This window comes from Aspergillus saccharolyticus, assembly GCF_003184585.1.
Source record: "Aspergillus saccharolyticus JOP 1030-1 unplaced genomic scaffold BP01scaffold_22, whole genome shotgun sequence".
Lineage (NCBI taxonomy): Eukaryota > Fungi > Ascomycota > Eurotiomycetes > Eurotiales > Aspergillaceae > Aspergillus > Aspergillus saccharolyticus.
Window position 1 is genome coordinate 17,021 of NW_020290632.1, and position 27,176 is coordinate 44,196.

At 52.6% G+C, this 27,176-nt stretch overlaps 14 protein-coding genes and 1 non-coding gene across 15 annotated transcripts; 6 read left to right on the forward strand and 9 right to left on the reverse strand.

The window, feature by feature from the left end:
• Nucleotides 1-6: 6 nt before the first annotated feature.
• BP01DRAFT_424371 (Zn(II)2Cys6 transcription factor) lies at nt 7-2,305 on the reverse strand (the record flags this gene model as incomplete). Its single annotated transcript, XM_025579694.1, has 4 exons — nt 1,928-2,305; nt 1,839-1,866; nt 1,277-1,783; nt 7-1,227 (listed from the first exon to the last, which is right to left on the reverse strand). The coding sequence occupies exons 1-4, from the start codon at nt 2,269-2,271 to the stop codon at nt 7-9; spliced, it is 2,100 nt and encodes a 699-aa protein (XP_025430007.1). The 5' UTR covers nt 2,272-2,305.
• An 853-nt stretch (nt 2,306-3,158) lies between these two features.
• Nucleotides 3,159-4,348, forward strand: BP01DRAFT_357965 (Hsp20/alpha crystallin family protein). Its single transcript, XM_025575318.1, has one exon. The coding sequence runs from the start codon at nt 3,227-3,229 to the stop codon at nt 4,304-4,306; it is 1,080 nt and encodes a 359-aa protein (XP_025430008.1). The 5' UTR covers nt 3,159-3,226; the 3' UTR covers nt 4,307-4,348.
• A 1,455-nt stretch (nt 4,349-5,803) lies between these two features.
• BP01DRAFT_401426 (putative isochorismatase family hydrolase) lies at nt 5,804-6,954 on the forward strand (the record flags this gene model as incomplete). Its single annotated transcript, XM_025578608.1, has 4 exons — nt 5,804-6,144; nt 6,202-6,514; nt 6,586-6,805; nt 6,864-6,954. The coding sequence occupies exons 1-4, from the start codon at nt 6,061-6,063 to the stop codon at nt 6,952-6,954; spliced, it is 708 nt and encodes a 235-aa protein (XP_025430009.1). The 5' UTR covers nt 5,804-6,060.
• A 1,019-nt stretch (nt 6,955-7,973) lies between these two features.
• On the reverse strand, nt 7,974-9,628 carry BP01DRAFT_392857 (GIY-YIG nuclease family protein). Its single transcript, XM_025578179.1, has 2 exons — nt 8,685-9,628; nt 7,974-8,606 (listed from the first exon to the last, which is right to left on the reverse strand). Exons 1-2 carry the CDS (start codon nt 9,583-9,585, stop codon nt 8,044-8,046), a joined length of 1,464 nt encoding a protein of 487 aa, XP_025430010.1. The 5' UTR covers nt 9,586-9,628; the 3' UTR covers nt 7,974-8,043.
• Nucleotides 9,629-9,981: 353 nt separating this feature from the next.
• Nucleotides 9,982-10,839, reverse strand: BP01DRAFT_401432 (uncharacterized protein). Its single transcript, XM_025578609.1, has one exon. The coding sequence runs from the start codon at nt 10,605-10,607 to the stop codon at nt 10,242-10,244; it is 366 nt and encodes a 121-aa protein (XP_025430011.1). The 5' UTR covers nt 10,608-10,839; the 3' UTR covers nt 9,982-10,241.
• Nucleotides 10,840-12,137, reverse strand: BP01DRAFT_87585 (oxidoreductase, short chain dehydrogenase/reductase family). Its single transcript, XM_025580193.1, has one exon. It carries the CDS (start codon nt 12,050-12,052, stop codon nt 11,072-11,074), a length of 981 nt encoding a protein of 326 aa, XP_025430012.1. The 5' UTR covers nt 12,053-12,137; the 3' UTR covers nt 10,840-11,071.
• Nucleotides 12,138-12,221: 84 nt separating this feature from the next.
• BP01DRAFT_374908 (cytochrome P450) lies at nt 12,222-13,935 on the reverse strand (the record flags this gene model as incomplete). Its single annotated transcript, XM_025576861.1, has 5 exons — nt 12,222-12,439; nt 12,503-13,196; nt 13,253-13,641; nt 13,689-13,830; nt 13,894-13,935. The coding sequence occupies 5 exons, from the start codon at nt 13,933-13,935 to the stop codon at nt 12,222-12,224; spliced, it is 1,485 nt and encodes a 494-aa protein (XP_025430013.1).
• A 167-nt stretch (nt 13,936-14,102) lies between these two features.
• Nucleotides 14,103-14,795, reverse strand: BP01DRAFT_401440 (phenol acid carboxylase; the record flags this gene model as incomplete). The annotated part of the gene is made up of 1 exon (XM_025578610.1): nt 14,103-14,795. One exon carries the CDS (start codon nt 14,793-14,795, stop codon nt 14,271-14,273), a length of 525 nt encoding a protein of 174 aa, XP_025430014.1. The 3' UTR covers nt 14,103-14,270.
• Nucleotides 14,796-15,591: 796 nt separating this feature from the next.
• BP01DRAFT_t199 lies at nt 15,592-15,710 on the forward strand. The gene has a single exon. It is a non-coding gene; the product is annotated as a tRNA-Leu (tRNA).
• A 1,032-nt stretch (nt 15,711-16,742) lies between these two features.
• BP01DRAFT_267580 (BTB/POZ domain-containing protein) lies at nt 16,743-17,276 on the reverse strand (the record flags this gene model as incomplete). Its single annotated transcript, XM_025571359.1, has 1 exon — nt 16,743-17,276. A coding segment is annotated over one exon (534 nt), but the record flags the coding sequence as incomplete, so codon positions are not given.
• Nucleotides 17,277-17,865: 589 nt separating this feature from the next.
• Nucleotides 17,866-19,895, forward strand: BP01DRAFT_357970 (SGNH/GDSL hydrolase family protein). The gene is made up of 11 exons (XM_025575319.1): nt 17,866-18,120; nt 18,179-18,185; nt 18,251-18,287; nt 18,371-18,423; nt 18,491-18,609; nt 18,660-18,678; nt 18,728-18,817; nt 18,869-18,962; nt 19,031-19,090; nt 19,146-19,382; nt 19,435-19,895. Exons 1-11 carry the CDS (start codon nt 17,919-17,921, stop codon nt 19,738-19,740), a joined length of 1,224 nt encoding a protein of 407 aa, XP_025430016.1. The 5' UTR covers nt 17,866-17,918; the 3' UTR covers nt 19,741-19,895.
• Nucleotides 19,896-20,721: 826 nt separating this feature from the next.
• On the forward strand, nt 20,722-21,843 carry BP01DRAFT_392862 (putative short-chain dehydrogenase/reductase family protein; the record flags this gene model as incomplete). The annotated part of the gene is made up of 3 exons (XM_025578180.1): nt 20,722-21,320; nt 21,383-21,658; nt 21,717-21,843. The coding sequence occupies 3 exons, from the start codon at nt 20,722-20,724 to the stop codon at nt 21,841-21,843; spliced, it is 1,002 nt and encodes a 333-aa protein (XP_025430017.1).
• A 91-nt stretch (nt 21,844-21,934) lies between these two features.
• Nucleotides 21,935-23,468, reverse strand: BP01DRAFT_299537 (uncharacterized protein; the record flags this gene model as incomplete). Its single annotated transcript, XM_025571955.1, has 3 exons — nt 21,935-22,619; nt 22,665-22,901; nt 23,179-23,468. 3 exons carry the CDS (start codon nt 23,466-23,468, stop codon nt 21,935-21,937), a joined length of 1,212 nt encoding a protein of 403 aa, XP_025430018.1.
• Nucleotides 23,469-23,791: 323 nt separating this feature from the next.
• BP01DRAFT_299567 (Hemopexin) lies at nt 23,792-24,454 on the reverse strand (the record flags this gene model as incomplete). Its single annotated transcript, XM_025571956.1, has 1 exon — nt 23,792-24,454. The coding sequence occupies one exon, from the start codon at nt 24,452-24,454 to the stop codon at nt 23,792-23,794; it is 663 nt and encodes a 220-aa protein (XP_025430019.1).
• A 1,530-nt stretch (nt 24,455-25,984) lies between these two features.
• BP01DRAFT_275612 (uncharacterized protein) lies at nt 25,985-27,048 on the forward strand (the record flags this gene model as incomplete). The annotated part of the gene is made up of 4 exons (XM_025571408.1): nt 25,985-26,459; nt 26,526-26,612; nt 26,675-26,869; nt 26,975-27,048. Coding segments are annotated over 4 exons (831 nt in total), but the record flags the coding sequence as incomplete, so codon positions are not given.
• Nucleotides 27,049-27,176: the final 128 nt, after the last annotated feature.

Consider the following 27,176-nt stretch of genomic DNA (forward strand, 5'->3'; position numbering starts at 1 on the left):
GTGAGGCTATGGCTGACCAAAGATCCAGTCCATCGGAGACAGGTACAACTGGTTCAGATCAACTCCCATCTGATTTGCACCAAATAGGGAAGCATAGTCGAGGGCATCCGCAAACGTGGAACCTGGCAGGTCTGGTTCACCAGCGGAGCCATGACTCCCAGCGCCCGTGTTGGCCGCCATTGGGCTAAGAGGTTCGTGCGGTCCTCCAGCGGGTGTTGGACTGCTACTTGCGGGTCCCAGATTATTCTTGCCCGCAAAGGATGCTCTTATTTCTAGAATCCTTCTGCGAACATCCGTCACCATCCACGGTGGCTGCAGCTTCCGGTCAGAGGAGGCTATCTCTTGCGCCTCCCAGGCTTGGAGCACGAGACGCGCAAAGACCACGAAAAGCGGGGACTCGTTCGCCATGATACCCATCTTTCGTGCTTCATAGTTCTTGCCCATTGCTTCCCAGATTGAGTCGGTGTGCTTCTCCGGTCGTCTTTGCAGATCTCGGAGGATGTATATGTAGGCCGGCAGGGGAAAATATACGAGTAAAGACCATCGATATCCTGCTGTAAGTGGGGAAGTCATCAGTCTCGTGTCGGAGTCGAGCATAGTGAGAGCCTGTGTTAGAGCAGTATTTAGCGCCTGTTCACTGGACCCATCAGTGGCTTTCGCCTGTTCAGTGCAGTACTTGAGGAGGTGACTTTTCGCCAACATTCCGCGTGCCGCCCACAGGGTCATGTACTGTAAAGGATTATCAGGACTGCAGGAGGCGAGAAGGTTTTGCTCTATACTGTCCTCAAGATCGACCAAGTCTCCGGGATGTTGCGACCTGTCCACCATGCGGTGAAAGACTGGGTTGGTAAGATCCAGGTGGCAAGGGCTGTGCCGGATGAAGTCCGCAATCTCACTCCGGGCCACGATGAAGACCGCTTCGGTCGGTCGGTCGTGGCCTGTGGGCAGTGTTTTCATCTCAGGCCGGAGGTCAAAGTCATGTATATTGGATGGGGGCCGACAATCCCAGGTGGGGTCTAAGGGGACTAGTCGGTAGTCACACATTTCGCAGTTCCGACTGTCGAAAAGCACCAGAGCCCACCACAATCGGCGACGCATCTCCCCTTCTAACGCCAGACAGCGCGCGTTGGCTGCCTCTCGGTCAAGGTCCATACGTCGAGCAATGCGGATCGCCACCGCCAGCATAGAAGACAAGGTTCGAGGGTCGGTGTCCGCCCGTATAGACACCTTGTGAACGTCAGCACGTCAGTCCGCCGGGACTCTGCATTGAACGGACCAAGTAGAGAAACAAGGCTGTCAGGCTGTCGCGATCCGCAGATCTGAAAACGTCACAATCTCGGAGCGCCTGCTGGCAGGCGAGCTGGTACGCAGCGAGTTTCTCTTTCCGAGTGGCACCCAGCGTCCTCTGAGACTCGTCGTCCGTCATACTGAGCACAGCCATGCAGTAGATGCTGAACATGAGTGCCTGGAATGCTGGTGGGACTTGAGCTAGATTGGCTGCAGCATCGATGATGCGAGACTGCAGGGTCGGGGAGTGAGTGACCTTGAGCAGTGGGTCAACGTTATCCAGATACGTCTGCCAGAGTCGAAAGATGCGGGCCTGGTCGGGGTGTGCGGCTGGCAGATCCATGTCGGTAGTTGCAGGGCCGAACAAGAGATGATTATTCCGATCGCGCTGGTACATATGATTCCAGGTCGTCATAATCACGTTTTGACTCACGTCCTGGCCGAGGCCACCATGGGGCCCTTCACCATCAGGGCCGGCATCACTTGCATCCACCGTCTGCATCAAACATCAGTGTCCGTGCAACCGACCGCAATCAGTGGCTTGCTTTTACCCTTTGGTTGATGGCATGCCACGCATTACTATGAGTAAGATGAGCCGGCTGCATCAAATGATCGTCTTTGTAGCCTCCCAGTCACTTACACTGCCTTGGGCTGCGCATCTGTTGACTGATCCGCCTCCGATCTGCGTGAACATGGGTCACCTTCGCCGGGTGAGGTCGGGTCGTCACGCGAAGGATGTAAGGGTTGGAAGGCGATATTGTTCCGACGCAGCAAGTTTTCATAATGGCGCAGACGGTCCAACAGGTCACGCTCGGCAAAGCGGCGACGTCGCTGGCGCGTGGCGGACACGCAGTCGGCGCCAGCACGCAGGCAGTTGGCACAGGGCGAATTCCGGTCGCATCTGATCTTGCGCCGCTGACAATGCACGCAGGACAGAAGTCGCTGTGGCTTGGCTGTGGAGGCTGAATCTCCGGGGGTGGACATGATGGGAAGATGATGGATGGATGGGTGGATGGATTGGATGCATGTTGTGGACAAGAGAGAGTCCGAGGCTGAAGCCTTCGGAGATTAAGAGATGCGGTCGCTGCCTCAGGCAGACGCGGGGCTTAGATCTCCCGATGCGCCAAAGTACCATCATGCACTGCACTAACTAACTAGTATGCCTACAGTGTACTCCATACCTATGTAGTTAGCTCGAGGAAAATGTGGTGAACCCAAGCTCACACTCAGGCTATGTCCGAAGCGAGAATGTGTAGCTTTCTTCAACTTTTCTCGACTACCAATAGCCAGCCAAGGACTTCCGACGTGGCAAGGCTGTCTCTGACTCAATTGGAAGCTGGATCTCTCGTTGGTGGATGATGTGACTCAGCGGAGGTCCTTTTCACATGGCAACGCCACAAACAGGGATCTAATCTTGCTCTCGAGCTCAAGAAACTACGTAGTCTGCTGGGATAGGGCTGCACGCCTGCAAAGGACATGCGGGGGGTGTCGCAACTGTGGCTGAGGTGGCTGAGGTGGCGGAGTGACTCGGCTGTAAGTTCCGCATCTGGTAATTAAGGCCTACAAGGGCTCGGAGATGAGTCACGCTGACCGGTCGCTGCTCCGTAAGAAGCTTAGCGTTCTACTATCTCCGAGCGAAAGATGCTCTCCGGGGCTCGGGAAATACGAATTCCGCAATAACTCCGAGCAGCCACTGCTGTGGCGAGTCAATGGAGTAAATCGCATTACGACAACTATATCGCGGTGGCAAACTCTAACCAGACGATCCAGCATCGCTGCCTGGATGGATATCTATATAAAGACGTAGACCTACCGACTTGGATGCTCTCACTATTTCACAACACAGCTCTATCTCTATCTCTATCTCTATCTTTACCTTCATTTCAAATACCCTCTCTTCCTCCACTACATCCACATTACAGTTTTAAAAAAAACCAACATGGCTTCTATACGCCAACTCAACCAAGCTGCTCCCTTTTGGGACTTTATCGCCAACATCGAGGAACACGGCTTCTCTCACCCTCACTCCCATCATCACCGTCAACATGAAGATCAAGCCACCGACAACGAAGAGCCATGGCACGGTCGCGGAGGTCGCCACGGACGTCGAGGCCCTCACCACCACCGCCGCCACCGCGAACCCACCCCGGAAGACGACGATGAAGAGACTATCCACGAACTTGAGCTGGTAGAGGAGTCATCCTCAGACAGCTCCGACGACGACGAACATGATGAGCCTCGCGGCCCCAAGCACCACGGTCACGGAGGTCACGGCAAGCACGGAAAGCAGGGAAAGCGCGGCGGATTCCACGGCAAAGGACGGGGTGGCCCTGGCGGTCGTCGCCATAGCCCTGGTCCGGGTCCACGAGGCTTTGGACCCCGAGGTGCTCATGGTTTTGGTCATGGTCCTCACCCCGGCCACAGAGGTCCCCACGGGTTTGGTCCTCGGGGAGGCTCTGGACCTCACGAAGATTTCAGCTTTGCTGACTCCTTCGGTCCTCACAGAGGTCACCACAGCGGATTTGGTCCTCGTGGCGGCCATGGACCCCACCCCTACTGGGGAGGACGCAAGCACATGCGCGGATTCAAGCACGGCGGACGATGCGGCCCCTCCCCCGGCTTTGGACCATGGGGTCGATTTGGCTTCGACGAGAACAATCACACTGAATTCCAGCCCGAAGTCGATGTGTACGACACCCCCGACGCTTTCATTGTCCACGCCTCTCTCCCTGGCGCCAAGAAGGACGCGGTGGAGGTCAAATGGGATCCTCGCAAGTTCGAGCTCAGCATTAGCGGTGTCATTGAGCGCCCCGGAGACGAAGAGCTGCTGAAGACCCTGGCGCTGGATGAGCGTCGCGTTGGTGCCTTTGACCGCAAGGTGCGCCTGGGAAGTGCTGCCCACCCAGTTGAATTGAACGCCGACGCGATTGTGGCGGAGATGGAAAGTGGAATTCTCAGCGTGCGGCTGCCCAAGGTCGAATCGGATGTGGTGATGGTCACCAAGGTTGATATTCAGTGATCGGGCGATAATCTGGTTCAACTAGTCTGAGCCTTTTTTTTTCTTTTTGGGAAATTATGATATACTTTTAGTTATCGTGTAATTTGCAATTGATGTACCATGTTCTGTCCCAACACGGTTCAATTTTAGTATTCACTCAACGTAGCCAACGGTGTGCATCTCAGACATAATTCTTGTGAGACGACACCCAGAAGTGCAAGTCCTCCGAGCGGCATGTGATGGATGTTTCATCTGCAAGTGTAAAAATCGCCCTCTGGAGTATAAATCACCGGATAAGACGCGGGTAGAGCACTGATTAACTAGGTACTTGTCTCTCATCTAGCTGGTATATTGGAGCCAATTGGACATTGCACTGGCACAGTCAGTCCATTTCAATACGGGCATGCCAGAGGGTCTAATCTATCGTTTGACTTCGGTCCTCATCATCCCTAGACAGCTTAGCACGCTCACTTCTCTACGCAGAGAGTCGGAGTCGGAGAAGTTGAGGGAGAAGCCTCGTATCGCGCTGATGATCGCCACGGGCCGAGTTTCTCTCATGGCAAAATTTCCGGGTCTCATCCGGCATCAGATCGCAGCTTCGCTGTCAGCCAGAGGAAGGTGCATAGCGGACAAAGTAATCTACTCTAAATTACTCTATCCCGGCTCCGACTCCTCAGGAAGTACAGTATAGTATCATAGGTTGAGCACCAGATAGTTGTCGGGAAGACTCCGACACCCTGACGGCGCTGCCCAACCCATAGAGGTAAGGTTCTTGCTGGCGGATGGTGCAAATAACACCAAATGGATCTGCTTTTCGTGATGAAATGAGATGAGGGCGGTTTGCGACCCATTTCTGCAGGCGATATCCCGCTTAGCCTGAATTAGGGCTAGTGTGCAGAAGACCCCTGTTATGCAGGGACAACAAATGCTGACAGATGCTGATCTCCAAATTATCAAGACCCGGCCACGGCATTCACAACCCGGGAACAAAGCGTTCATCAGTTCTGCATGGTTGGCGCAGCCACCACCTACAATGGGAGATTGGACATAACCCAAGAATGCGATCCCCCTCCAAAACGCCGCATTCTTGGCGAAGTTCACGCGAGAATGGCCGTTAGATTGCGAGCAGATATCCCCGCATCCACCATCACGTCGTAATACGGGAATACCAGACGGGGCAGGTAAGACAGAAGGATACCGGTTTAGGGTTGGCGGTTCTGCTAAACAACAACGAAATGAAACGTCAACTTACTAACAGGGACCACATTCCCAATCCGTTAGTGCTGTTCCAATTGGGGCTTGTCTGTCATTGTATCTGCTCCTTCGGGGGTCCATGAGCAGTATCTGTGGAGCGCATGATTGGGTGGATCGGTCCAGTTCTCGGATATGGTGGGGTTTGCGGGCGCTCGAGGGTCAGCGCCAAGGCCCACCAGTCACCATCCCATAAGCCTTCCATAATATCATAATATCCTCATATCCTCACCCTCATCACATTAGCCCTAATCCCCGGCTCCAAGTCTCCTCCTCAGGCTGCAGCCAAGACATCTGGGATACGAGTTCCTATCGCTTTGAGATGGATGTAGATGGTTGTCAATTATGACCCAATGCTGAGCAAACGCTTTCACCATCGCACACTCTCGGCATCCATGGAGGAAGCGCGACTATAAAGAGGTGCTTCTCGCCCCGTAAAACAGAGGATCATCAAGAGACTCATCAACCCGAGTATCCCATCAAGCAAGATCTGGACAGTCCAGCAGCATCTTCCCAGTTTCAAAATGCGTCTGAGCAACATTCTCGCGACCCTAACTCTTGCAGTCTCCTCTGTTGAGGCTTGGAACCGCATCGACAAGGACAATGCGGTAAGTCATGACCAGAACATACATCCGACACCAACGCAGGCTCTAACCAGACCACAGGCCCTCCTCGTGATTGACCATCAAGTCGGTCTCACCCAGCTAGTACGCGACTACAGCACCAACGACTTCCGCAACAACATCATCGCCCACGCCGCCATTGGCAAGGCCTTCAACCTGCCCACCGTCTTGACCTCTTCCTCTGACACTGGCCCCAACGGTCTGCTCCTCAAGGAGATCACGGACATGCACCCCAATGCCACCTTCATCCGCCGTCAGGGTGAGGTCAATGCCTGGGATAATGCTGATTTCCGGGCTGCCGTCAAGGCTACTGGCAAGAAGCAGCTGATCATTGGTGGTATCGTCACTGAAGTTTGTAAGTCGCACCCCCACGCATGGCAAATATATCTCCACCTCCGCGATGAAACCCCGAGACCAACGATTCAGGCACTGCTTTCCTGGCCCTCTCCCTGATTGATGAGGGATACGAGGTGTATGCCAACACCGAGGCTAGTGGTACCTTCGATGCGAAGTTGGCCATCGATGCCAACCGCCGTATGGAGAAGGCTGGTGTGACTCTGATGGGCATCTTCGGTATTGTGTGCGACCTGATGCGCGACTGGCGGAACACTCCTGGCTTGCCCGAGCTCCTCCCTTGGCTCGACCAGTAAGTTGGCCCCGATCGGCTTGGAGTCCCGGCTGCTGATCTGCTGATTGTTCTGTAGGTACCAGTTCGCTTATGGTCTGGTCGCTCGCCACCACGCGGGTGCCATTGTTAACGGTACCCTGGCTGCCGTTGAGGAGACCCTTATCTAGGTCCCTCGGGCACCAGATGTGTACACAAAGACCTTTGGCCCCGAATGCAAATCGAGAGAGATGGTGATGCAGCCGTCGTGGATGGTCAATCCTTTTTCCTTGTCAAGGCAAGCCTCGGGCTTGGTTCTTTCTAGCGAACTGTCGTGGTCTTGGGAGTTGAGCTAAGATACAGTCTAGGAGCGTTTCGCTCATGAGAACGAATGAAAGTATGTCAGAAGTTAGCCAAGGGGAGACTGTGCCTACCTTGAATATGGATAGAATTATCCTTTGTAGCACATTTGAAGCCAAGGAAGGAGAGAAATACCCAACTTCCTTTTCTTTCTAAAGTACCCCAATCTGGACTCACAGTATAGACACAAGAACCCAAATTGAACTCTAAAGATTCTTTATGAGATAATCGCTAGAGCCACACACGAAGAGGATTAGGGCCATCGTGTAATGCTTGAGCAAATTCAGATCGACACAACTGACAAAATCGAAACAGGAAGAATATGAACCCCGGGCTCCCTCGTACCTGTGTAGGTCAGATATACTCACCGCAAGTGATGCTTGCCTGACGGTCTTATTATTAAGCCTTATCGGACGAAGCACAGAGGGTTAACAGAACTGCCTCGGAGAGAGATATGGCCGATTAGAACACCAGATGCTTCTTCGTGGCAAAACAATGCCGCTGAGTACAGTGGACTGAAATCATGCGAAGTCGCATGTAGCAAGAAGAAACAGACAGACCAAACATACAGCAGCATGAGGCTTAGGGGAAAAATCCCAGAGACTTGTCACTCGACTGCTCTCAAGGTATCTGTTATTTGACTTAATTTGAAATAAAAGCCCTGTCCCCAACACACACAATTCCAGAGAGAGATCGATCAGTGCTTGAAAGCGCATTGTAAAGAGATACAGAAATACATAGCAAAGACAAGAAGCATAATATAGAATCTGTTCGCAAGAGGTTGGCCGATACTTATACTGCAATGCACAATAACAACCAAAATAATAACATCAAATGGGATAAAACCACACGGAGTACACCAAAAAGACAGCAAGCCTGGGTCAAAGACCGTCGTTATCGAGACAGATTGTCCGCTATTTTTACTTGCCAGTAGCTGGGGAAAGCTGCATTAATGCGTGCAACGATACTGCAAGGTTTGAAGTACCGCGCACCCTCGCCTTCACTTCATTTTTCCAGTTGGGCCGACAGGCCACCCGATCCATCCACTGAGACCACTTTTCAATGGTATCAGTTGCCCTCTGCGCAGAAATTTTGAACCATTCCACATGCTCTTTTTGACAGGCGCTGCAGTCAACCCGAACACTTCCTTCCCGGAGATCTGCATGGCAAATGCTTTCAACGAGCTGGGGATAAAGGATCTGCGCGCCGGTGGCAGTCGAATCAGGATAAAGACCTCTGACCTTCCGGTTGCATTCAAATTCCCATTCTGCATGCCTCACGGAGACAGCGCGAGTGGTGTAGCCAATTTTGATGAATGCTTCATTTTCATTCACGGTATAAGCGTAGACATAGCCTGGCTTGGGGTTTCGCGGGATCAAACATTTGCTGATCGTTTGAAGATAATTACTGGCCAGTTCGCCGCCCTCGATGCCCAAATTGAGATCTGCAACGAGACGGAGTGGAGAGGTATCATAACCTGGAGCTGTTTCAGTGTCAGAGATAGTTCTGTTTGATTTCCGAGGCAATAAATATAAGCCTGGGATTGGGGGGCCATACGGACCTTGCCATGGTTCTTCTGTTTCATACTGGTTTTCAGAAATGCCTCTGGTTGTTTCTGACAATAACTGAAAGTCTCGCGCGCTCGTAACAGCTGCGCTCAACTTAGCCACTTGCTCTTGGAGCTGTTTGCCTCTATGCTGGGGACAAAGAGAATTCTGGCCGAATCTTTCCAGCCAGACTTTCAGCCTTCCGTCGTGAAGATAGACCGTGGGATCCAAGATTCTGTCTGTGATCAACTGTATTGCCTGGACTTGCCTTCCCCCGATCTGCTCTTGACATAAACTGGCGTCATCCTTCGTCCCACTGCACTTAGTATTATGCTTTCGGAGTGCCTTTTTGATCAGGACTATCGTGTCGCCGGGACGGGGAAAGTACTCAGTGAGCCAGTCCTCTACCCGAGTATCGAGCGACCTTTCGCTCCTGTGCATAGAGCAATGAAGGGACAAGGCAAGCTTCTTCAGTACTTCTGCCAGCTTTGAAGAGGGACAGGACGGAGGCAGGCTCTTCAAGGATATGATCACCTCGTTAACCACAGATTTGGCCACATGTCGGTGGGATCTTCGACATGGTGTACCATTTGGTGTCCGGCCCCCGCAGGTATTGTCTCCGAGTAGTGATGTAAGAAACATGTCCATGCTTCTGGGTGTAGGCCATGGGGGTAGTTCAGCGGGCTCCGCTGTTGGATCTTCTTCATTGCGGGAAGAGTTCTGGGTGCCTGTTCTGGTCTTGTCGTCATTCTCGTCGGGGGGGGTTACGGCTCTCTTGGGCTTTTCTTCTTGGGTAGGGATGGCTGGCTTGTCAGGCGAGATGGGCGTGGGAGGAGGGCTGGGATAAATAGTAGTACGCGTCGGGGTAGATGGCCGCATAGTCCTCTCGCACTCTGGATTCTTGTGAGAACCCATACCGCGGTAACCTTTGCGGGAGCAGAAAACAAAAAGATATCTGCTGCAACTGATTTGGAGAGGGAAAGAGAGACAACATTCCGGCTAGATAAATACGGGGAGGGAGGGGGCTATGCATCTGAGGGGTGTTTCTATGTTTCTAAATTGACTTCGAAGAACGTGCAGATGGAGCTGGTAATCGACAAGGCTGAGCGCCGGGCCTGGGCCTGAGGACGTGAGCCAAAGCGTCCTCAACAAGCCACGGCGCGTATTAAATGCTCCGTTACTATTGGATTGATATCCAGTCAGTCATCTCTGACTGTTTTGGAAAGAAAAAATAAAAATAAAAATAAAAAAGCATACAACAGAAGGGATTCGCTGGTGGTCACCCACCCAACTACTAACCTCCCGGCGTGTGGCTTGAGTACGGCTGAGCGGACGGGAAGCCCTATTTTCCACACCCTGTGGTCGTATGTGCTTACTGATGTTGTTAGAATTCTTATGATAGTAATATCAGCCAGAGAATATCGCGATAGGATCGGATGGCAGCCGACCAGCCCTGCAGTGGCCCTCCTCTTTTCGGCCTGATGGGGACCGTAACCGATGTTCATCGAGGCGCTCATGCTCAGTATGGGGTCTATGCGGTTGGGTTCGAAGCACACTTCGCGGACGACTGTTCATTCATTGATTAAAACCCGCGTCTGTAGAGCTTCGAGCACTGGGTACTCGTAGATACGTGCTGCGGTGGCGAATTTGCCGACCAGACCTGGGATGAGGCTGGTCTGCGGCGAGGTGGTGTAGAAGACGTCGCCCTGGGCTTGAGGGTTTAGGTGGCGGCGCGGGGTGCTCCAGGGCTGGGTTTCGGTGGCGATGGCAGCTAGGTCCATGGGAGTGACGAGGTCATGGAGGATGATGTCGCCGTCGCGCTCGAGAACAGCTAGGATGTATTCGATTGGGGTTGTGGCGGGGAGGGCGGTGATGCTAGCTGTGGGAGTATAGGAGGGGTCGATGGGGGAGTCATGGGAAAGGCGGAGTCGGGCCATGTTGATGTTGTACGGTTAGTGTAGTCTTGCTTGGTAGAATCAGGGGGATGGATCTTGAGGGACGCATTTTGCTGTTTCGTCGTCTTATATGCGTTTGTTTGTTGTATCAGCTGATACTTAACAGCACGATGGATGGCATAACTCGATAGGCGAGGGGTTCTCATCAGGATTGTTTATTCGGCCTAGAGCCGATGCCACTGTCGTCGTCCCTTATTTCTCATGACGATGACAGTTCGGTTTACGGTGCGAGGTGGCCATATGGCTTCTTGGTGGTTATGGTAGCCATATATGGTATCGAAACCTGTTCCCCGTTCAGAATCTTGTCGTGGTAATCCTGCTGTCAGAAGCATGTGTACCGCCATATCAATAGGCTAACATCATAGTTATAAGCGTCTAGCACAATCTCTCGTCTCTCAAGCACGGTCAGGGCAAGACGGAAGTCCAGCCGTCATCCATCCCTCCGTCTACAAAGTCATCGCCCCTCCATCCACCACCAAATCCATCCCAGTGATATACCTCCCAGCCCGCGGACTACACAACAACACAAATGGCCCCGTGATCTCCTCGACATCGCCCATCCGCCCCATCGGACACCGCTGCGCCCAGATCTCGCGCAACGGCCGCAGCCCCTCCCCCTCATTCAGCACGGTATCCATGTACCCCGGACTGACGCTGTTCACGCGGATGCCATGCACCGCCCACTCCGCCGCCAGGTTGCGCGCCATGTGCACCACCCCGGCCTTGCTGACGTTGTACGCTACCTGCGGCTGCGGGAAGTTGGTCGCGTACGCCGAGATGGAGGCCGTGAAGACGATGCTGCCCCCGGTGCCTTGCGCGATCATGTGTCTGGCGGCCGCCTGAGCGCAGAGAAACGAGCCCGTGAGGTTCACGTCGAGAAGTTGGGTGAATTGCGAGGGGGTGGTGGTTGCGGAGGGGACGCTGCATACGATGCCGGCGAAGCAGCAGAGGTAGTCGATCCCGCCCATTGCTGTGGCGGCGGTAGTGATGGTCTCGTCCACGCTGGGAGGAGAGGTCACGTCGACGGTGTAGGTCCGGATTTGGGCGTGGGGGAAGTCAGTAGTGAGTTGCGTGAGGGCTGCCGCGGAGGTGGTGAAGGTAGAGGGGAGGTCGAGGAGAGAGAGCGAGGTCAATCCGTGCTCCAGAAGAGCCCGCGCGACGGTCAGGCCGAGTGAGCCTGCACCACCGGTGATGATAGCTTTGCCGGGGACGGCGAAGCGGGCGGCTGCGCGGAGGGGCGGAGTCGTGGCGCTGGGGTCGGGCGGCAGAGGCGCGGTCAGAGGGTTGGACGCGGTGGAGAAGATCATGGTGGGAATTTGTCGAAAGGCCAGCGCCTCGCGGTCACTGAGTGGCTTGGTCGTGTCTGACATGGTTGTGGATGATGTGTTGTGTGTGACTATGTGTGGTGTTGTGGTGTTGTGTACCATGGGATGGTGTTGTTGTTGTTAAGAGGTTGAAGCGGGGGAAGCCAGTGTTGGGAAGAAAGACACGGGAAAATGCGGGGAAGATCTTAGTCCAGTTTACTATGCAGTCATCCCTATGCCAGTCCAGTCAACACTACAGTACATCTACAGTACTTTTACAATCTCTCAAGACTCAATCTGCTGTGGTGCAACCCCCCCCTCCCCCTCCCTCTCTTCTTCCCTCGATCAAACAGCGATGTCCCTTGGGTGCCATCAGGAAGAACGTCTCCATTACCATATCTGCCTCGCTCATCCCATCGCGACTCGAAACACGCGCCTGGGGGAACCGACGGAAGAACATGGCGGTTGCTAGACGTAATTCAATCCGTGCCAGGTGGATTCCTAGGCAGACTATCATTACCATTAGCACATTTTTCAATGAAAAAGGAGCAATAAGCATCATCTCCAACTTACCACGCGATCCTCCACCAAAGGGCAACGAAGCATCCTTCATTGCTTGAGTGGGGGACTCCCACCGCTCGGGTCGGAACGTTTCAGCATCTGAAAAGATCTTCTCGTCGCGATGCAGCGAATACGACTGCGTTCCCACCGTAACCCCGGCAGGGAGACTATAACCAGCCAAATGAGCACCACCAGAAGGCACGACACGACGCAGCGCCGCAGGGACCGCACTGTAGAGTCTCAGTGACTCCAGGATTACATGGTTCAGGTACGACAAGCCACGCAAATCCCGATCGGTGAAGTCGATCGGCAGCTGAGCAACTTCGGCGACCAGAGTGTCCCGGATATGCGGATTCTGGCACACTGAATAGAGCAAGTAGGTCAGGGTCACGGCGGTGGTGTCACTGCCCGCAATGATGAAGGTGCGCGCTTCCCCGATGATCTCATCCTTCGACAGTCCATTCTCTCCGGCATCGTACAATTTGGTGAAAAGGGTCGGTTTGGGATTGGTCGGGTTCAATCTCAACGAAGACTGATAACGGTTGATCGAAGAGACAGCGTAGGATTCCAGACGATTCGTGGCTTTCACCGTCTCCCGGAGGATGGGCAGCGGCAGGATGGCTGCCACCCGCACTAGGGTGGGAAAAGTGGCGCGCATGATCCCCATGTACGAGATTCGTTCCAGATCAATGCTGTAATGGCTTTTCTGTGGCCGATGAGCCATTTCTCTCCCTCTCCTGGGCTTTCATCAAGGATACTCACCTTCCCTGAGTCCAGCATATGGAAAGACTCCCCAAAGGACATTTCCCCGATGATATCTGTTGCCATGAAGAGCATCCACTTGTAGACATCGCCCGCCCCGGTAGCTGCCATCTCCTTGTCCAGTCCCTCCATCGCTTGGCCGACTCGGGCTCGAATGAGGGGCTCGAAGCGGGTCATCAGGGTCGAGTCGGAAATGGGCGCCGACAGCAGCCGTCGATGAGCAGCATGGAACTTCGGGTTGACGGTGGAGAAGGTGCTTTCACGCCCTCGAGGAGTGAGGTCGACATACCACTGGGACTTGAGATATCCATTGCCCGTTCGGTGGATCTCCTTCACGGCGCTGGTGTCGCAGATGTCGACCTCGTCGGGACTGACACGGACCACGGGACCTAGCAGGTCAGTAAGGGTCTTCGCATGGCAGGATAAACAACGGTACCATATTTGCAGTGCAGGCTATGGACATACTGGGCCACTTCGCCTCTCAGGCTATAGTAGCAAAGGAGAAAGCTGGTCCATCGGGTAGAGGTTGGTCCAGGGATGTGGGCGAGAGGATTGGTCAGTCCGCGGTAGAGGTAGCGCTACATATATCTGGGTCAATACTAGTACTTAGTGATGACTGTGGGTGGAGAAGGGACACGCACGGCGAATAGGCAGCCAAGTACAAACCAGATGATGGTCAACATTTCTAGAGGAGGATCCCTATAGTCGAATTGTTCCGGTTCATTTGGTGGTAGCAGTAACCTGGAAGAATTGGCTCCTAATAAATATGGGGAATTGCGGGGTTTGCAAAGGCCGAAGACCGAGCAGACCGAGGGCGATCATCGCAGTGTCATGATGCATGCATGAAGCGTTTGGACATGGTGCGGGGTTGTACGCAATGTCTCTGGGGTGGCCAGGATGCAAGTCCAGTGGGCGTCATGTCAGCATTGGCGCCTTAACTACAGGATTGCATTGGCTGCATTGTTATCCATGTCAATGTAGCTTTATACATGCATAACTGTGAGTTGATTCGGTTCCTCTACAGCGTCTGCCACGACAGATCGATGGGCTCTAAGTCGCCCACGCCCCGGGAATCCTCGAGGATCTCCGCCTGTTCGCTCAGCAGGATCCGATCCGCCTGAGATGACTCGATTTTGGCCAACTCGCGCCAGCGGGCAAAGTCCTCCGCGTTGCGCTTGTCCCCGTGTGCAGCCTCGTTCTCTGTCCTCCAATGTCTTTTCGAGAAGCCCAGAAGGGTACTCAATCGCTGGTTAGGGATGTCGAGGACGAGGGAGCAAATCGTCCCCGTTTCCTCCTGCCAGTTCACCTGCCACAGCTCTCCAAAACGGATACATTGATAGGTCGCAGCCTGAAAGTTCTTGCGGTCAGCCATTGGACCCCCGTGGATAGCGTAGATCACCCTGTCTTCGTTGAAGAACCAGATCTCGTAGCGCCATTTTTCTGGGTTGCCGTTGCGGTCGTGGGCTGCGTTGTCGTGGATGATGTGGCGGTCACGGAGGTCGGCATTAAAGGTTGAGCCTTCGAGTTGAGGAAGAACAGGCATGTCGGATGATCTGTTCGAGAAGGCAAGCAATGAACAGTCACTAAGTAACGGCCGCAGAAAGAAATCATGTCAGGTGATCTACGAGGCTTTATACTATTTTCTACTTGAGGCCTGTACTCGTATCTCTTTTCTGGTCAGTCCAGAGGATGAGTTGGTTCAAGACAGCGGTATAGACTCAATGGCTTGCAGATACTCGGTGCTCCTCGGCCCTGTCGCAAGGTACCGAGTCAGACTGAACGCCATGTCCTGGCTGGTCTCTGCAAATTGTGGAGTTTGATTTGGTGGGAGGACGAAGCCCGTAAGCTGTCGTCATGTGGATGGCTCGCCGAGGGGTCTTTTGCCGCAACACATCAAACCATCTCCACAGGATGACGGTGGTTCGCCAACGACGTACAACGATTGCGTGTCATGGCAAATGGGGTTTGGGGGGCTTTGAAGTTGCTGAGATCTTGGAGGAATCTTACCAACTTGAATTATAGCGGTCACCTGATCTGGTCTGTAACAAGGCCATCTAACGACGAGAGCCTAGGCAGGATAGTACTTGGAGATATATATCTTGCTCTTTTAGGTGCAGCCCTCGACAGAGTCCTCACCTAACCTTGACACCAGCAGCAGTAGCACCCTGCAAAAAGGCCAGTTGGACTAAGCAATGTCCAGACCGACTGTTATAGATCAAAACAGATATATAGTAGTGTTCTACAGCTATGCCGATTGGATGCTCGACAAGCGATGAAGCGGCAAAAGTCTATGTACAGCCTGGTATATATGCAATGAATCGAAGCCAATACATCAACAAGGCAAGATGGCCGAGCGGTCTAAGGCGCTAGGGTCAGGCAACCTGATCACACATATTCGCTCTCATGAGCAATATTCCTAGTCACGCAAGTGGCGTGGGTTCGAATCCCACTCTTGTCATATCTTTTTGCAGCTGCATCTTTTTCCAGCCTGACACTGCAGGCATCCATCACTTCTTCCAGTTTGGACATATTGACCATAGTGCTGGTATTCCTTCTTTCTCTACTTTGTCTTCCTTTCCTCTTCCTTTCCGGATTCATCATGCGCACCAACTACTAGTACCCAACAGTAGCCAGCCCCCTAGCTCAACTGCATGGACTGCAGTCTCATCGGTCATTCGGAGCACCGGGGCCCGACACTCAGTCCGACCGGCGAAGATCCAGGGTCTGGGCGGCCGATGCTTCATTCCCCGTTTTCTGCTCCACTCATTGCAGTCGTTCTCTCATCGAACTTGTCATCGCTCGGTCCGGCTCTTATCCAAGTTACGGGATAGAGAGCACGCAGGGAGAATGCCCAGTCTAATAGATGCGCTTCTGTCACAGTAATGCGTGCGCGAGTGTGCCCATGCGTGGCCGAAGCATCCAAGCAAAAACTCACCCTGACCGCTCATCTCAAAGCTAAACCTCATTTTACGAAACAATCGAATGACACTGCAAGTATGGCCTGCAATCACGGAACTCAGTCGATTCGGATGGTGCGCAGTGATTAAGCACCAGCTCCCATTCTCTAAGCGACATTGGTGAAGGATGTGAACTTACAAGTCCGCTATCCCAAAGCTGAAGCAGCATGTCCGTTGCATTTGAGCTAACCTCCTTTTGTGAAATGATATGAAGACCCCCATGCTCAACTACAGCCCATGCCCATACCAGAAGATGAAAATAATCGCAGCTCCCGTATTTCCGCTGGCACATTTCATGCGGCAGACGCGCTCCAGAATGCAGGACGAGTTGAGTTCGCTAGAGAGAGACTGGAGACACAGGAGGCATGGCCCCAAAAGCGTGTGCAGAAATGAATCTCCAGGCCCCGGCTTTGTGATCAGAGCTTGGTAGTATTTTGCTCGCTAGACCGTCTCTCCGCCTGAGGTGTCTCGCTGGGGTGAGCGTCTACCCGACAATAGTCGGCCGCTTTGAGTTTCCATTCTTTTCTATCCGGGCGCAAATCAAATAATTTAATAGCTAGGTCTACTAGAAAATCCGCGGGTAAGAGTGACCTATTCTCTGATAGCCATTCGGTAGGATTTGTGGAGTTGACTCTAATATCCACAAGTAGCTGACGGAGTGGCGAGGTAGGAATCGTGTGGCAGTATGCATATGCAACTGTTTCAGCGGTGGGAGCGCAACGTCGCCCACCTATAAAGGTTGTGCGTCGCTCAATCAGAGCTCCAATAACGCTGTGCTGAAACTCGGTGCTCAGTAGCTTGTCCCCAAGGATATATGCCTTGACTAGTTGGGTGTATTCAACCTTGTAAGCATCGCTGATTACGGGAAGCTTGCCGCAGTAAAGCCAATGCACGTATAAGACCACGATCTCATGTTCATCGTCCGGTAATCTGATTGTACGATTGCGATGCTCGGCCCAAGCGGCTGTCAAGGCTCTGTCGATAAATGGCGAGGATGCCCGAGCTAGGCATTCATGCACAGTCAAAGCTTGTTTCTCCTTTCCAACTAATATGGTAATGACATCTCCTAGAAATCTTGCCTCGAGTCAGTAGGTTAAGAATTTCAAGAAGAGGGATTCTTACTTGCTGCTCTCATTCTCGGGGACTCGGATGCGCTTGGCAGATCTTCCGTTGTCGCAGTCGGTCGGCATACTTACAAAGTGAATAGCTTAGCAAGTGGAGTGCTGTAACTAAAAGTCCAGCTTGAGCTATCAAGTTTCGAGCTGTACCTTCTTCCCCTTCAAGCGTTGGAGTTCTCAGCAAAGGTCGAGGTGATAGATGTGACCAGTGAGATGGAGTGGTCAGAAGATTGACTACATTGATCAGCTGGCTTTAGAACCTGAAATCGGCTGTGTTATGCCTGGTGAATGTTGAGTAGAAGATGGATACAGTAGGTACCTACTTAGTTCCTGGTGTTTGTGATGTTTGTTAAGAGTGCTTCGTTGCCGTAGATCTCAGGCAAAAAAGGAACATCCGCACCCACCAATCAGCATAAGCGATCACCTCATCCTTGGCGATTGTGGCGCCTCAGTCCTCAGGCCGCCACTGCACCGTTGGGCTTGGCTGCACCCCTGATTGTCTTGGAGGGTGACTTGTCTGCTTCTCATCATGGCTTCATCTCTTCCTTCTGCCACTGTCAACTTCACCTCTACTCGTGGCTGGTGCTAACTATGAGATTTCTCTTCCTTGTGCTGTTCTTTTTCCTCCCGGCCTGGCCCGTGACTGCCACTATTTTGCAGAACGGGCAGCCCCGCGAGGACCCTTATCCCGGCCAGCAATCCCCCATCAAACTCGACAGTTCCTGGAGAAATTACGACGCGGGCGTCCCGGAAATTGCCTACAAAGGCCGTTGGGATAGCAATCACATTTCCTGTGAGTCCCCATCGGGCCTGCGAAGGTCTCCAGTGCAACCAAGCTAATCAAAAAGCAGGGTGGTCGTGGGTAGTCCTGTCCTGCTCGAGTGGCATGCGACCGACCGAATGAACTGATTGTGAGCGCGTAGAGCCCCTGGGATCAAGGTTGAGTTTTCCGGCAAACAAGTAAGGTTGGACCCTTTAATATTTGAAGTAAACTGAAGTCCAATGGTGATTCATGGCTGACACATTCCGACTCCACATTCCAGTTGGCTCTAAGTTTCGGCCCCAGTACCTCCAACGGCGTCCTCGTCGCTTATCGGTATACTTCCTTCACCCTCCCTTCCTCCCTCTCAATATCATCCTCGATACCAACTACAACGGGTCAGACTTGGATCGTTGGACTGGCGATTCTCCAACGTGACGGCCGATGCGACCTACCAATTTATCCGTCCCGATGACTTCACCGACGACATCGATACCAAGACCAATGTCTTCGAAATGCGAGGTGCGCAGTGACAATCCACCCTGTTTGTGCCAAGGGCTAATGATTCGCAGTGACGAATTGGGGTTTGGGATAAGTCTCCCCTTTGCTCCTAGACCATTCGCGTGCTTATCCTCTGCACAGTCCAGTTGGCCGGTGTGTCCGTTGCGAAGGACGCCTACATCACCAAACCCACTCCTTACAAGAGAAAGGTGGAAATCATCGGCGGCTCGTGAGTCGTGCAGCGCCTACGCAGCGCATATCTGGATACTGACTCGAGAAGGCTGGCTGGAGGCCAATACGCCACCTATGAAACCCTGTCGTCCTGGTCCTTCCTCTATGGCGTGGGATTGGGTGATGCTGAGTTTACGATCACGGTTAGTCCCATTCTGCCAGAATGCCCAACCACTGTGCTCGGTTATACTTATCAATTCTTCTTCCCAAGGCCTACCCCGGTGTATGTCTAGCTGACATGCAATGCTATGGCGGTGGCGTTCATGGAATGGTACAACTCTTTTCCCTCGATTTATGTGTCACTGCAAATAGTCTAACGAATACAGACCTGGTTCTGGAATCGCGCATCCGACCCTGGAGCCCGTGCGCATCAGTTTTACGGCGACAATCCACCCGAGTTTGACAACTCCGCCGAGCAGCCGGCCGACCTGGTGTTTATCCAGATGGGTGGAAACGACTGGCGCCACCCGAACGAGGTGCCCGGTGACAAGTTCTACCAAGCTTATGTCGACATGGTAGAGGAGATCCATCGCGTCTGGCCCAAAGCTGAAATCGTCCTGATGGTAGGATTCCCCGCTTCTTTGCTGTGAGAATAATGTGCTGACTGTGCTACAGTCACAATGGGGACCCTTCGAGAAGCATGGGACACAGTACAAGTCGACTATACAGTACAAAGACGAGATTATCCGGGTGTACGAGTACTTCAAGGACCTGCGATGGACATTTGTCCACTACCTCAACACGGATGGCATCCTGCAGCACAATGACATCAACCCGAAGAACCACCCGACGGATGTCGGCCACATCAAGGTTGCCAGCCACCTGCTGCAGTGGACACGACTGGTCCTTCGCTGGGAGCTGAAGCCGACCGGCGAGATGCAGCACGGGACGCTGTACTGGAACGATCAGGAAGGTTATTGATTTCGTGGTCTATCATGTATTCATAGAGGCAGAAATGTCTGTACATTCGCATTTTGGCCGAGAGTTGCCGTGCATATTCAAAATAGATGTTTATACCTCAACTGTGCTATAGCTACGAAGCCCTGGAGCGCCCTGACTTGAATTCTTCGTGCGCGTTGGGAATTTCAATTTATTTGGTGTATTTTCCAGTCCGAGGCTCCAAAGTTTTTTTGGTTTGTGTTCATCCCAAAGCAAAGTAACAATCGAGTATCGTCTCGACGGCTGCCCTCCAAAGTTCAGCTGGTGGGCAGCGACACCCAAACCGCAAACTCACGGAGATGGAATCTCTGCACTTGACAGATTGAAGCTCTACCTAGCCACAGCTGTTCAAACTCATCTCCCCCATCCATCTATTGATTAATCCCCGAGTCCGTTTGCAAGCCACCGTATCGCCGAATTGTGCTTCTTTCTCGATACACAGTACATTCCTACATATTGTTGCCTCAGGCAGTGAGCTAAACCATTTCGAGATAACACTCTCGGATTCGTTGGTCAAAAATTAGCTGCTTGCTGGACCCTGATAACTTAGTCTGATTGGCGAGAACACACAGCAAGATCCACTTACAGATCCCTGATGCATGAGGTGGACTCCATGGATGATAGTAGGTACGTAGTAGTCATTGGTATCAGACTCACTTGATCAAGCTGCTTCTCTCTGAGTGGTCGTTCTACGATCCCATCTCCTCAACACATAGGTAGTATCCTACTCCTTGGAAATCAAAATACCTCATGGTCGGACATAAGGCATGTCTTCATTTCAGAAATCCATCTCCGTAAATTCCGCTGAGCCACAGAAGCCGCCTATAAAGCATAAAGCATCATGACCAGCCCTTCCCCCCTCCAGCCCAGTCAAACATCTTCAGAACGAAAACGAAAAGCCGGCAATGCGAAGTCCAATCTTCTGGATTTCCAACTCCCCAAAAGTCTCTCCAGAGAAGCAAAATGTCCGACTCCACCGACCAACTCGTTTTAAACCAACGCCGCAACCTCCCCCTTCGCGCGACTCCTGCCACCTGTGCGGGCAAGACCTACATCGTCACCGGCGCCAACGTCGGCCTCGGCTTCGAAGCCGCCAAGCATCTCGTCGCCCTTGGGGCTGGCAGAGTTATTCTCGCTGTGCGAAATCTCGCGGCTGGCGAGGCCGCGAAGAAGATGATCGAGCAGGCGACCGGCGGCACGGGCGTGGTGGAGGTGTGGCACCTCGATCTCAGCAGGTTTGACTCGGTGAAAGCGTTTGCGGGGCGGGCAGTGGCTGAGCTGGCGCGCATTGATGCGATTGTCGAGAACGCGGCGGTGGCGAGGACGGATTCGGTGCGTGCAGAGGGCCGTCTCCAGGGAATGACGGTGAATGTGGTGAGTACTTTTCTCCTGGCGGTGTTATTGGGGGAGAAGATGAGGGAGAGCGCGAAGAAAGTGGGCGCAATGGTGAGGGTCGTGATCGTCACGAGCCGTCTGGGATTTACGATGAAGGAGGAGTGGACGGAGATATGGGAGCAGCCGCTGGTGGGAATTGAGGAGGATGAAAGGTTGTATGCGCAGTGGTGAGGTTCTCTGGTCAGGTTCGCAGTATTCCAAACGGCGCGAGGCTAATGTCCTGTGGTAGTTATGCTCTGTCGAAGTTGATGGAGATCTTCGCGGTGAAGCATCTTGCCACGCTGCTGCCGGTAGAGCGCACGGGGGTCGTCTTCAACCTTGTCTGTCCCGGCCTGTGCAAGACGGAGCTGATCCGGAATACTTCGCCGGATCGCAGGGCGGAGATCACGAAGTTGTATGAGCGTGCTGGGCGGACTGCTGAGGATGGTAGTCGAACCCTACTGCACGGGGCCGTGGCCGGGAAGGAGTCGCATGGATGTCTTCTGCATTCATGCGAGCTGGACGAGTATGTCTTCCGCGTCGATCGGGGATCGGATATTGTTGGTGCTAAAACCTGACTACAGGAGCGATGTCCCCTCCTGGGTGACGGATGAAGCAGGAAAGACAATGCAGCAACGAATGTGGGAGGCTATCGCCAAAGAGCTGGAGTTGATTCAGCCAGGATGTGTCGAAGAGATGCTCGCACTGTAATTGGGTCGTTCGGAACCATGCTAAGCGGAATAGTATCAGAATGAACGAGGTGTCTTAATCGGAATAGATGGATTTGTTCGTTTCTGTCAAGCTACGTAATGCAAGACGTAGCCAGTCTCTTCCACAAGTGCTGCGCTGGCGCATCGTGAAGGGCGTTAACCCAGGGAAACTGACGCAGTAAGCATAGAGTATCTTCCCACGTAGCAAGCGTCAGCTCCTGCATGAGAACTCCAGCTCGCAAGATAAGCCATTCCGGGGCATCCTTCTGGAAGATCGATGCTGTGCCGACGAACAAAGCCCACAGCAGCGCTTCCTGAGTTACGCGGTCGACTTCCGCGCTGTCAGCCACCGATCGAAGCAGCCTTGCAAGCAGCACATTATCCGTGATGCCTCGGTCCAGCCGTCGTAGGAATGCACCCAGAAAGACGAGTAAGCCGATCTGCACCAAGTCATCCAGAAGACTGGGAGGCCGTGCTGCTTGCCAAGGGCTGAACCGTAGAAGCCGATACCCGAAGGGGAGAAGAATGTCGAAATGAGCAGGATACGTCAGCTTCGGCTCGACTCCGGCGCCAATATCGTTATAAATCCGTGCAATATCCGTTGCGTATCGGAACAAGGTGGTCAGACCCGGATCCAAACGCTGACGATCCGGCCAAGTAGTCGTTGCCCGGTGTTGCAGGTCACTTCTGACCATCGATGAACTCATAGCATCCACCTCTTCTACCGAGAAGAGAAGGGCGCGGCCCAGTTGAATAGAACACTCAAGATCGCATCTGCTTGCCTGTCAGCGAAGCCTGTTGCTGAGAATTCATTGGCCTTACAGAAATATCTTCCTGGACAGCTCACATCCCAGCTGGCGAATCCCGCCGCGTATGTTGACCATCTGTCGCAGGCCCCGTACGTGAATATAAGCCCGGTCAAAATGTCCCAGGTGCCGCTCGTAGTGCACCATACCGACAACGGCAGCGACAGTGTCATCCGAGAGGGAGTCCACGCCTGCCAGCCGGGCATTAAGCAGATGCAGCGCGCGCAATAGATGGCGCAAGGCCTCGGCAGCTCTCAGTCGCTCGGATATCAGACCGGGTACAATCCAGAGACAGGTGGCTAGCACCGAATGAAGGTCTTGGTCCTCGTCAGTGCTGTTATAGGGGTCAGTTGGCCTCGTGGGACACTCACAAGCAGCATCCATGAACATGTACTGGACCCAGATCATGGGAGCGCTTGGCAGTTCAACAATGTGAAACAATTCAGAAGCACCGCGCAGATCACGTAGAAAATCGAAGGCTAGAGACTATCAGCACCGTGTCTAAGTTGTGTGCAGGCTGCTCTTCGCACATGCCCTTCTGTGCGATCTGGCGAGTTTGGGGAGCTAGCTCCACGGGGAAGGCGAGACCGTCTGTGATGGGCCTCTCAATGTAATATTTATCATTCTCATTCTCATAGGCTCTTTGCTTGTGAACGAGGGCAGGGATACAGAGTCTGGTTGGGATGGGATGAGCCTTGCTCAGTCGGGACGGACGAGAGAGCTTTTTGCCTGCGTTCTTGCCGCGCGCCACATGGCTTCGAATGCGCTTTCGAGTGGTGGCTGAGACGGCATCGTGGCTGTTCACAAACTCCCAGTGCATATTGCTTGTGTTGCTGATGGAGATCTCGCTCTTGAGGGCTGTTTTTCTTAAAAGCGCAGACAATGAGAACAGGAATACCGCCGGAGGACGTCGTGTCGGCGATACCGGAGTTAACGGACTTGAGATACGTTTACTTGGCATCAATGATTCGACAAATTGATACAAGTAGGTAGGAATGCAGGTACTACGGTACACATATTAAACTTGCACAAACTGAAGAAAGACAAACGCTTTTCCCATTATCATCATTAATCGATTCGACAAGATACTAGGTTGTTCATTCCTTAGGCAAGCCGAAACAAGCGGGGCAAGCACAGAGGCTTTTAGATCCAATCCAGCGACTTCCAATAATCCTTGATCGGCTTGGGTCCGAAATTGATCACATCGGGAGCAGACGCGATAACCTTCAGCTTCACATACTGATCTCCCCGGAAGAAGTAAGCCAATCCGTTCTTGTCCTCCGGCACGGGGAAGGCCGCGTCGACGGAATCGAACCCAGCCTTGGTGAGGGCGGGCCATTCGACGGACAGCTTGGCCGGACCATACACCGTCTTATCCTGGTCGAGGTTGATGCGGACATAGTTGGTGCCACGGAAGATGTAGACCTCTCCGGGCTTGCCCGGCACCGGCAGCGCGGCGTCAATCGTGTCGTAGCCGGCAGCGGCGAGACTCTTGAGCTTGTCTGTGATCACCCACGGCCCATCGACCACGGTGTCATTGTTGCTCTCAGGCACCACCTTGATGCGTGCGAAGCGGCTGCCGTGGAAGACGTAGGTCTCGTCGGGGCTCCCCTCGACCGGCAAGACCGCGTCCACAGTGCCGAAGCCAAGAGACGTCAGGGACGGCCAGCGCTCGTCGATCTTGGAGGGTCCCCAGGTGATCTCGTCGTCATTCTTGCCGGGGGTGAACTTGATGCGGGCGTAGCGGCGCCCGCCGAAGAAGTAGGTCTGCTTGAAGGCAGGGTGATAGTAGGCTGCGTCGACCATGGTGGGTTCAATTGCTATTCGTCTGGGTGTTACTGGATGGTAGGGCTTGTTGTATGACAGACGACAAATATTACTGGTCTTGATATGTACTTACTGAGATGAAAGAATGGTATGAGGGTTTTATATGCAAAGAGGCACAACCACAACCATTGAGGTTACATCCGAATATCGAGTTTTATGTGATCATTACCTCATCCACTCGACAGACTCCGCGGTCCGTAGTATATCTTCACCGTCTTGACCGTTTGCGTTGCCATTGTACAGAACAAAGGCTAGAGTGAGTGGGGCACTGTTTGCGTGATCGGAAATTTGCGTGATCTGAAGTCAACATGTCGATATTGTTGGGATTTGTTTCTGCATGCGGCATTCCATAGGACAACTGCTTCATGTATGATGCTGTCATGCGTCTAGACCTGGATCGATGATCCAGACAGGTCAAAGTTTAATTTGACTACTCATCTGATGCCTATCTCAACCTCTGGTGGTCCACTCTTGTTGACTTAGTCTATATCTATGTTCTAGATAGTCTATCGAGTATATACAACCACAACGCCTGCATTTAGATCTAATTCCTGTATAGGTTACGGGCGTCTGATGTTGATTAGGAGAATAAAAATACAACTGGGACTAGTTATTCAGACTTGCAAAATATTCTACCGGATGAACTCACATAATGCTTGTAAGCAAGTCTAGGTAAGGCTGGTAATTTGATTAGAAAGACATCTAAAAAGGACAGAAAAAAAGGATACAGAAATCTCTTTACCAGACGAAAGACCTACTGGTGGAGTGGATCACCTGACAAGAAATATTTCCAATCTTTTCAACGATATTACCTCGAGGGATGGTATTAGATTGTGGTTGGACAGTTGAAGTATTTCCCAACCAGGAAATGGAACACTTAAGCGGACAAGACAGGAATCAGAAGATTCCTACATCTCATTTTATCAAATAAAGCTCTGTATCTTAGTAAGAGGTTGTTGTGTGGATATCTACAGTGAGCATTCTGGTAGAGAAATAGAAGGATCTGATACTTCTTATTTTCTGATGAAGATAAAAAGTGAGAATTAGAATGGCTACAGAATGGTTGACGCACTTGCCAGTCGCATGGAGACCAATCCCTAGGAGTACTATCGAGGGCTGAAATCGAGCTCGATGATTCTTGGAGTGGGTTGCAATCATGCTTATCTTCAACATTCTGCACTCTCAGCAATGCCACCACTAAAGTATTGGGGGCTGAAGCGAACTGAACCGAGGCTTAGCTTAGTTATGGTAACTACTGTAGTTATGTAAGTAGTTATGGATGTCAGCTACACTACCAACCAACTATCAAGTTGGTGCATGGGGCCAAAATGCAAGAATGCTCCGCCTTGCAATAACTGCAGTCAGCCCACTGCATTCCAGATAACAATAATCAAGCTAGTTTGGAGAATGCTTAAGATCCCCTCTCCAGGGCCTGTGCAACGAGAACATGAATCACTTCAACCCACAATGGCTACATCCACACTTTCTTTAGGGGCACAAGGCACCCATATCTCGTTTCCAAGATTCATAGCTACCCTGTGGACCTTCAGTGCTCTCGCCTCCTGCTTCATCATCTTCCGTCTCTACGTCCGCTTGTTGACTTACCGAAGACTCTTTCTCGATGATGCACTCGTCGTCGCCGCGTGGATCACCACGGTGGCCACTGCTGTGATGTGGCAGGTCGAAGGGCCAGTGCTGTATCATTATTCGCCCGTCTTTGGGGGTCAAGTACTGCCGACGCTGGAGTTTCTCGATGCCTATCTACACCTGCAGGGCTATATGGTAGCTTGGCTCGTTCTATTCTATTCAGGACTCTGGCTGGTCAAGCTCTCCTTTTTGTCCTTTTTCTACACGCTTGGCGGGAAAATGCGCACTCATCGGATCTGGTGGTGGGTTGTTTTTGGCTTCACCGTCGCCTGGTGGTTTGTCTGCATCGGGATTATCGATTATCGGTGCCTCATCAACGATACTTCCTACATCATGAGTAAGTCCTACCATCCTCTCCGAACAGGGCATGTGATGCAAGTACTTTATTGACCAAAACACACAGCCCATTGCGGCTCAACCGGCCATATCCATAAAGACAATCAGATAATCTACATCAGCTGCGCAGGAGACATCTTGACCGACCTTCTCAGTATGTTGATCCCGTTCTATATCCATAATCTCTTGATTCTCGATTCTCATACAAAACACCAGTTCTCTCCGTGCCGATTTTTCTCCTATGGGAAACCCAGCTCCCCCAGCGCCAAAAGCTAGTCCTGCTGTGCTTCTTCCTCATCACAGTAGTGATCATGGCGATCGCTCTCGTACGCGTGATTTTGGGCGTCGACTACAGCCAGACTATGGACATCTCCTGGTTCTACTTCTGGTCGTCAATGGAGATGGGAGCCGGTACGTGATCTTGGTTCGCAGTTTTCTTTTACCATTCATCGACTCTCATCCTCTTTCTGTTGCACCTGTGGTCAACCATCCTGACGATCCTTCTCTTCATGGCAGCGGTTATGGTCGCCTGCGCCGCATCCTTCCGCCAACTCTATATCACCTCCCGCAACCGGCACTTGTTTGGTAGAGATCCCAGAGTCAAGCCTACATCCGCCGAGCAGGTCGACTCAGGCCATCGCCGACTTTTAGATCTGCGTGGGGCAAAGCCTGGTGCATCATCCCACCCACGCAGCTCGGGGGATGATTCCTTCTGTCG

Bases quoted from the DNA above. Each gene is read 5' to 3' on its own strand.
- BP01DRAFT_357965 (XM_025575318.1), top strand. From the start codon at position 3,227: ATGGCTTCTATACGCCAACTCAACCAAGCTGCTCCCTTTTGGGACTTT.
- BP01DRAFT_392857 (XM_025578179.1), bottom strand. From the start codon at position 9,585: ATGGGTTCTCACAAGAATCCAGAGTGCGAGAGGACTATGCGGCCATCT. The intron at 8,607-8,684 runs GTCCGTATGGCC...ACACTGAAACAG, and splicing joins AACAGAAGAACCATGGCAAG to CTCCAGGTTATGATACCTCT.
- BP01DRAFT_401432 (XM_025578609.1), bottom strand. From the start codon at position 10,607: ATGGCCCGACTCCGCCTTTCCCATGACTCCCCCATCGACCCCTCCTAT.
- BP01DRAFT_87585 (XM_025580193.1), bottom strand. From the start codon at position 12,052: ATGGTACACAACACCACAACACCACACATAGTCACACACAACACATCA.
- BP01DRAFT_357970 (XM_025575319.1), top strand. From the start codon at position 17,919: ATGAGATTTCTCTTCCTTGTGCTGTTCTTTTTCCTCCCGGCCTGGCCC. The intron at 19,091-19,145 runs GTACAACTCTTT...TAACGAATACAG, and splicing joins GCGGTGGCGTTCATGGAATG to ACCTGGTTCTGGAATCGCGC. The intron at 19,383-19,434 runs GTAGGATTCCCC...ACTGTGCTACAG, and splicing joins AAGCTGAAATCGTCCTGATG to TCACAATGGGGACCCTTCGA.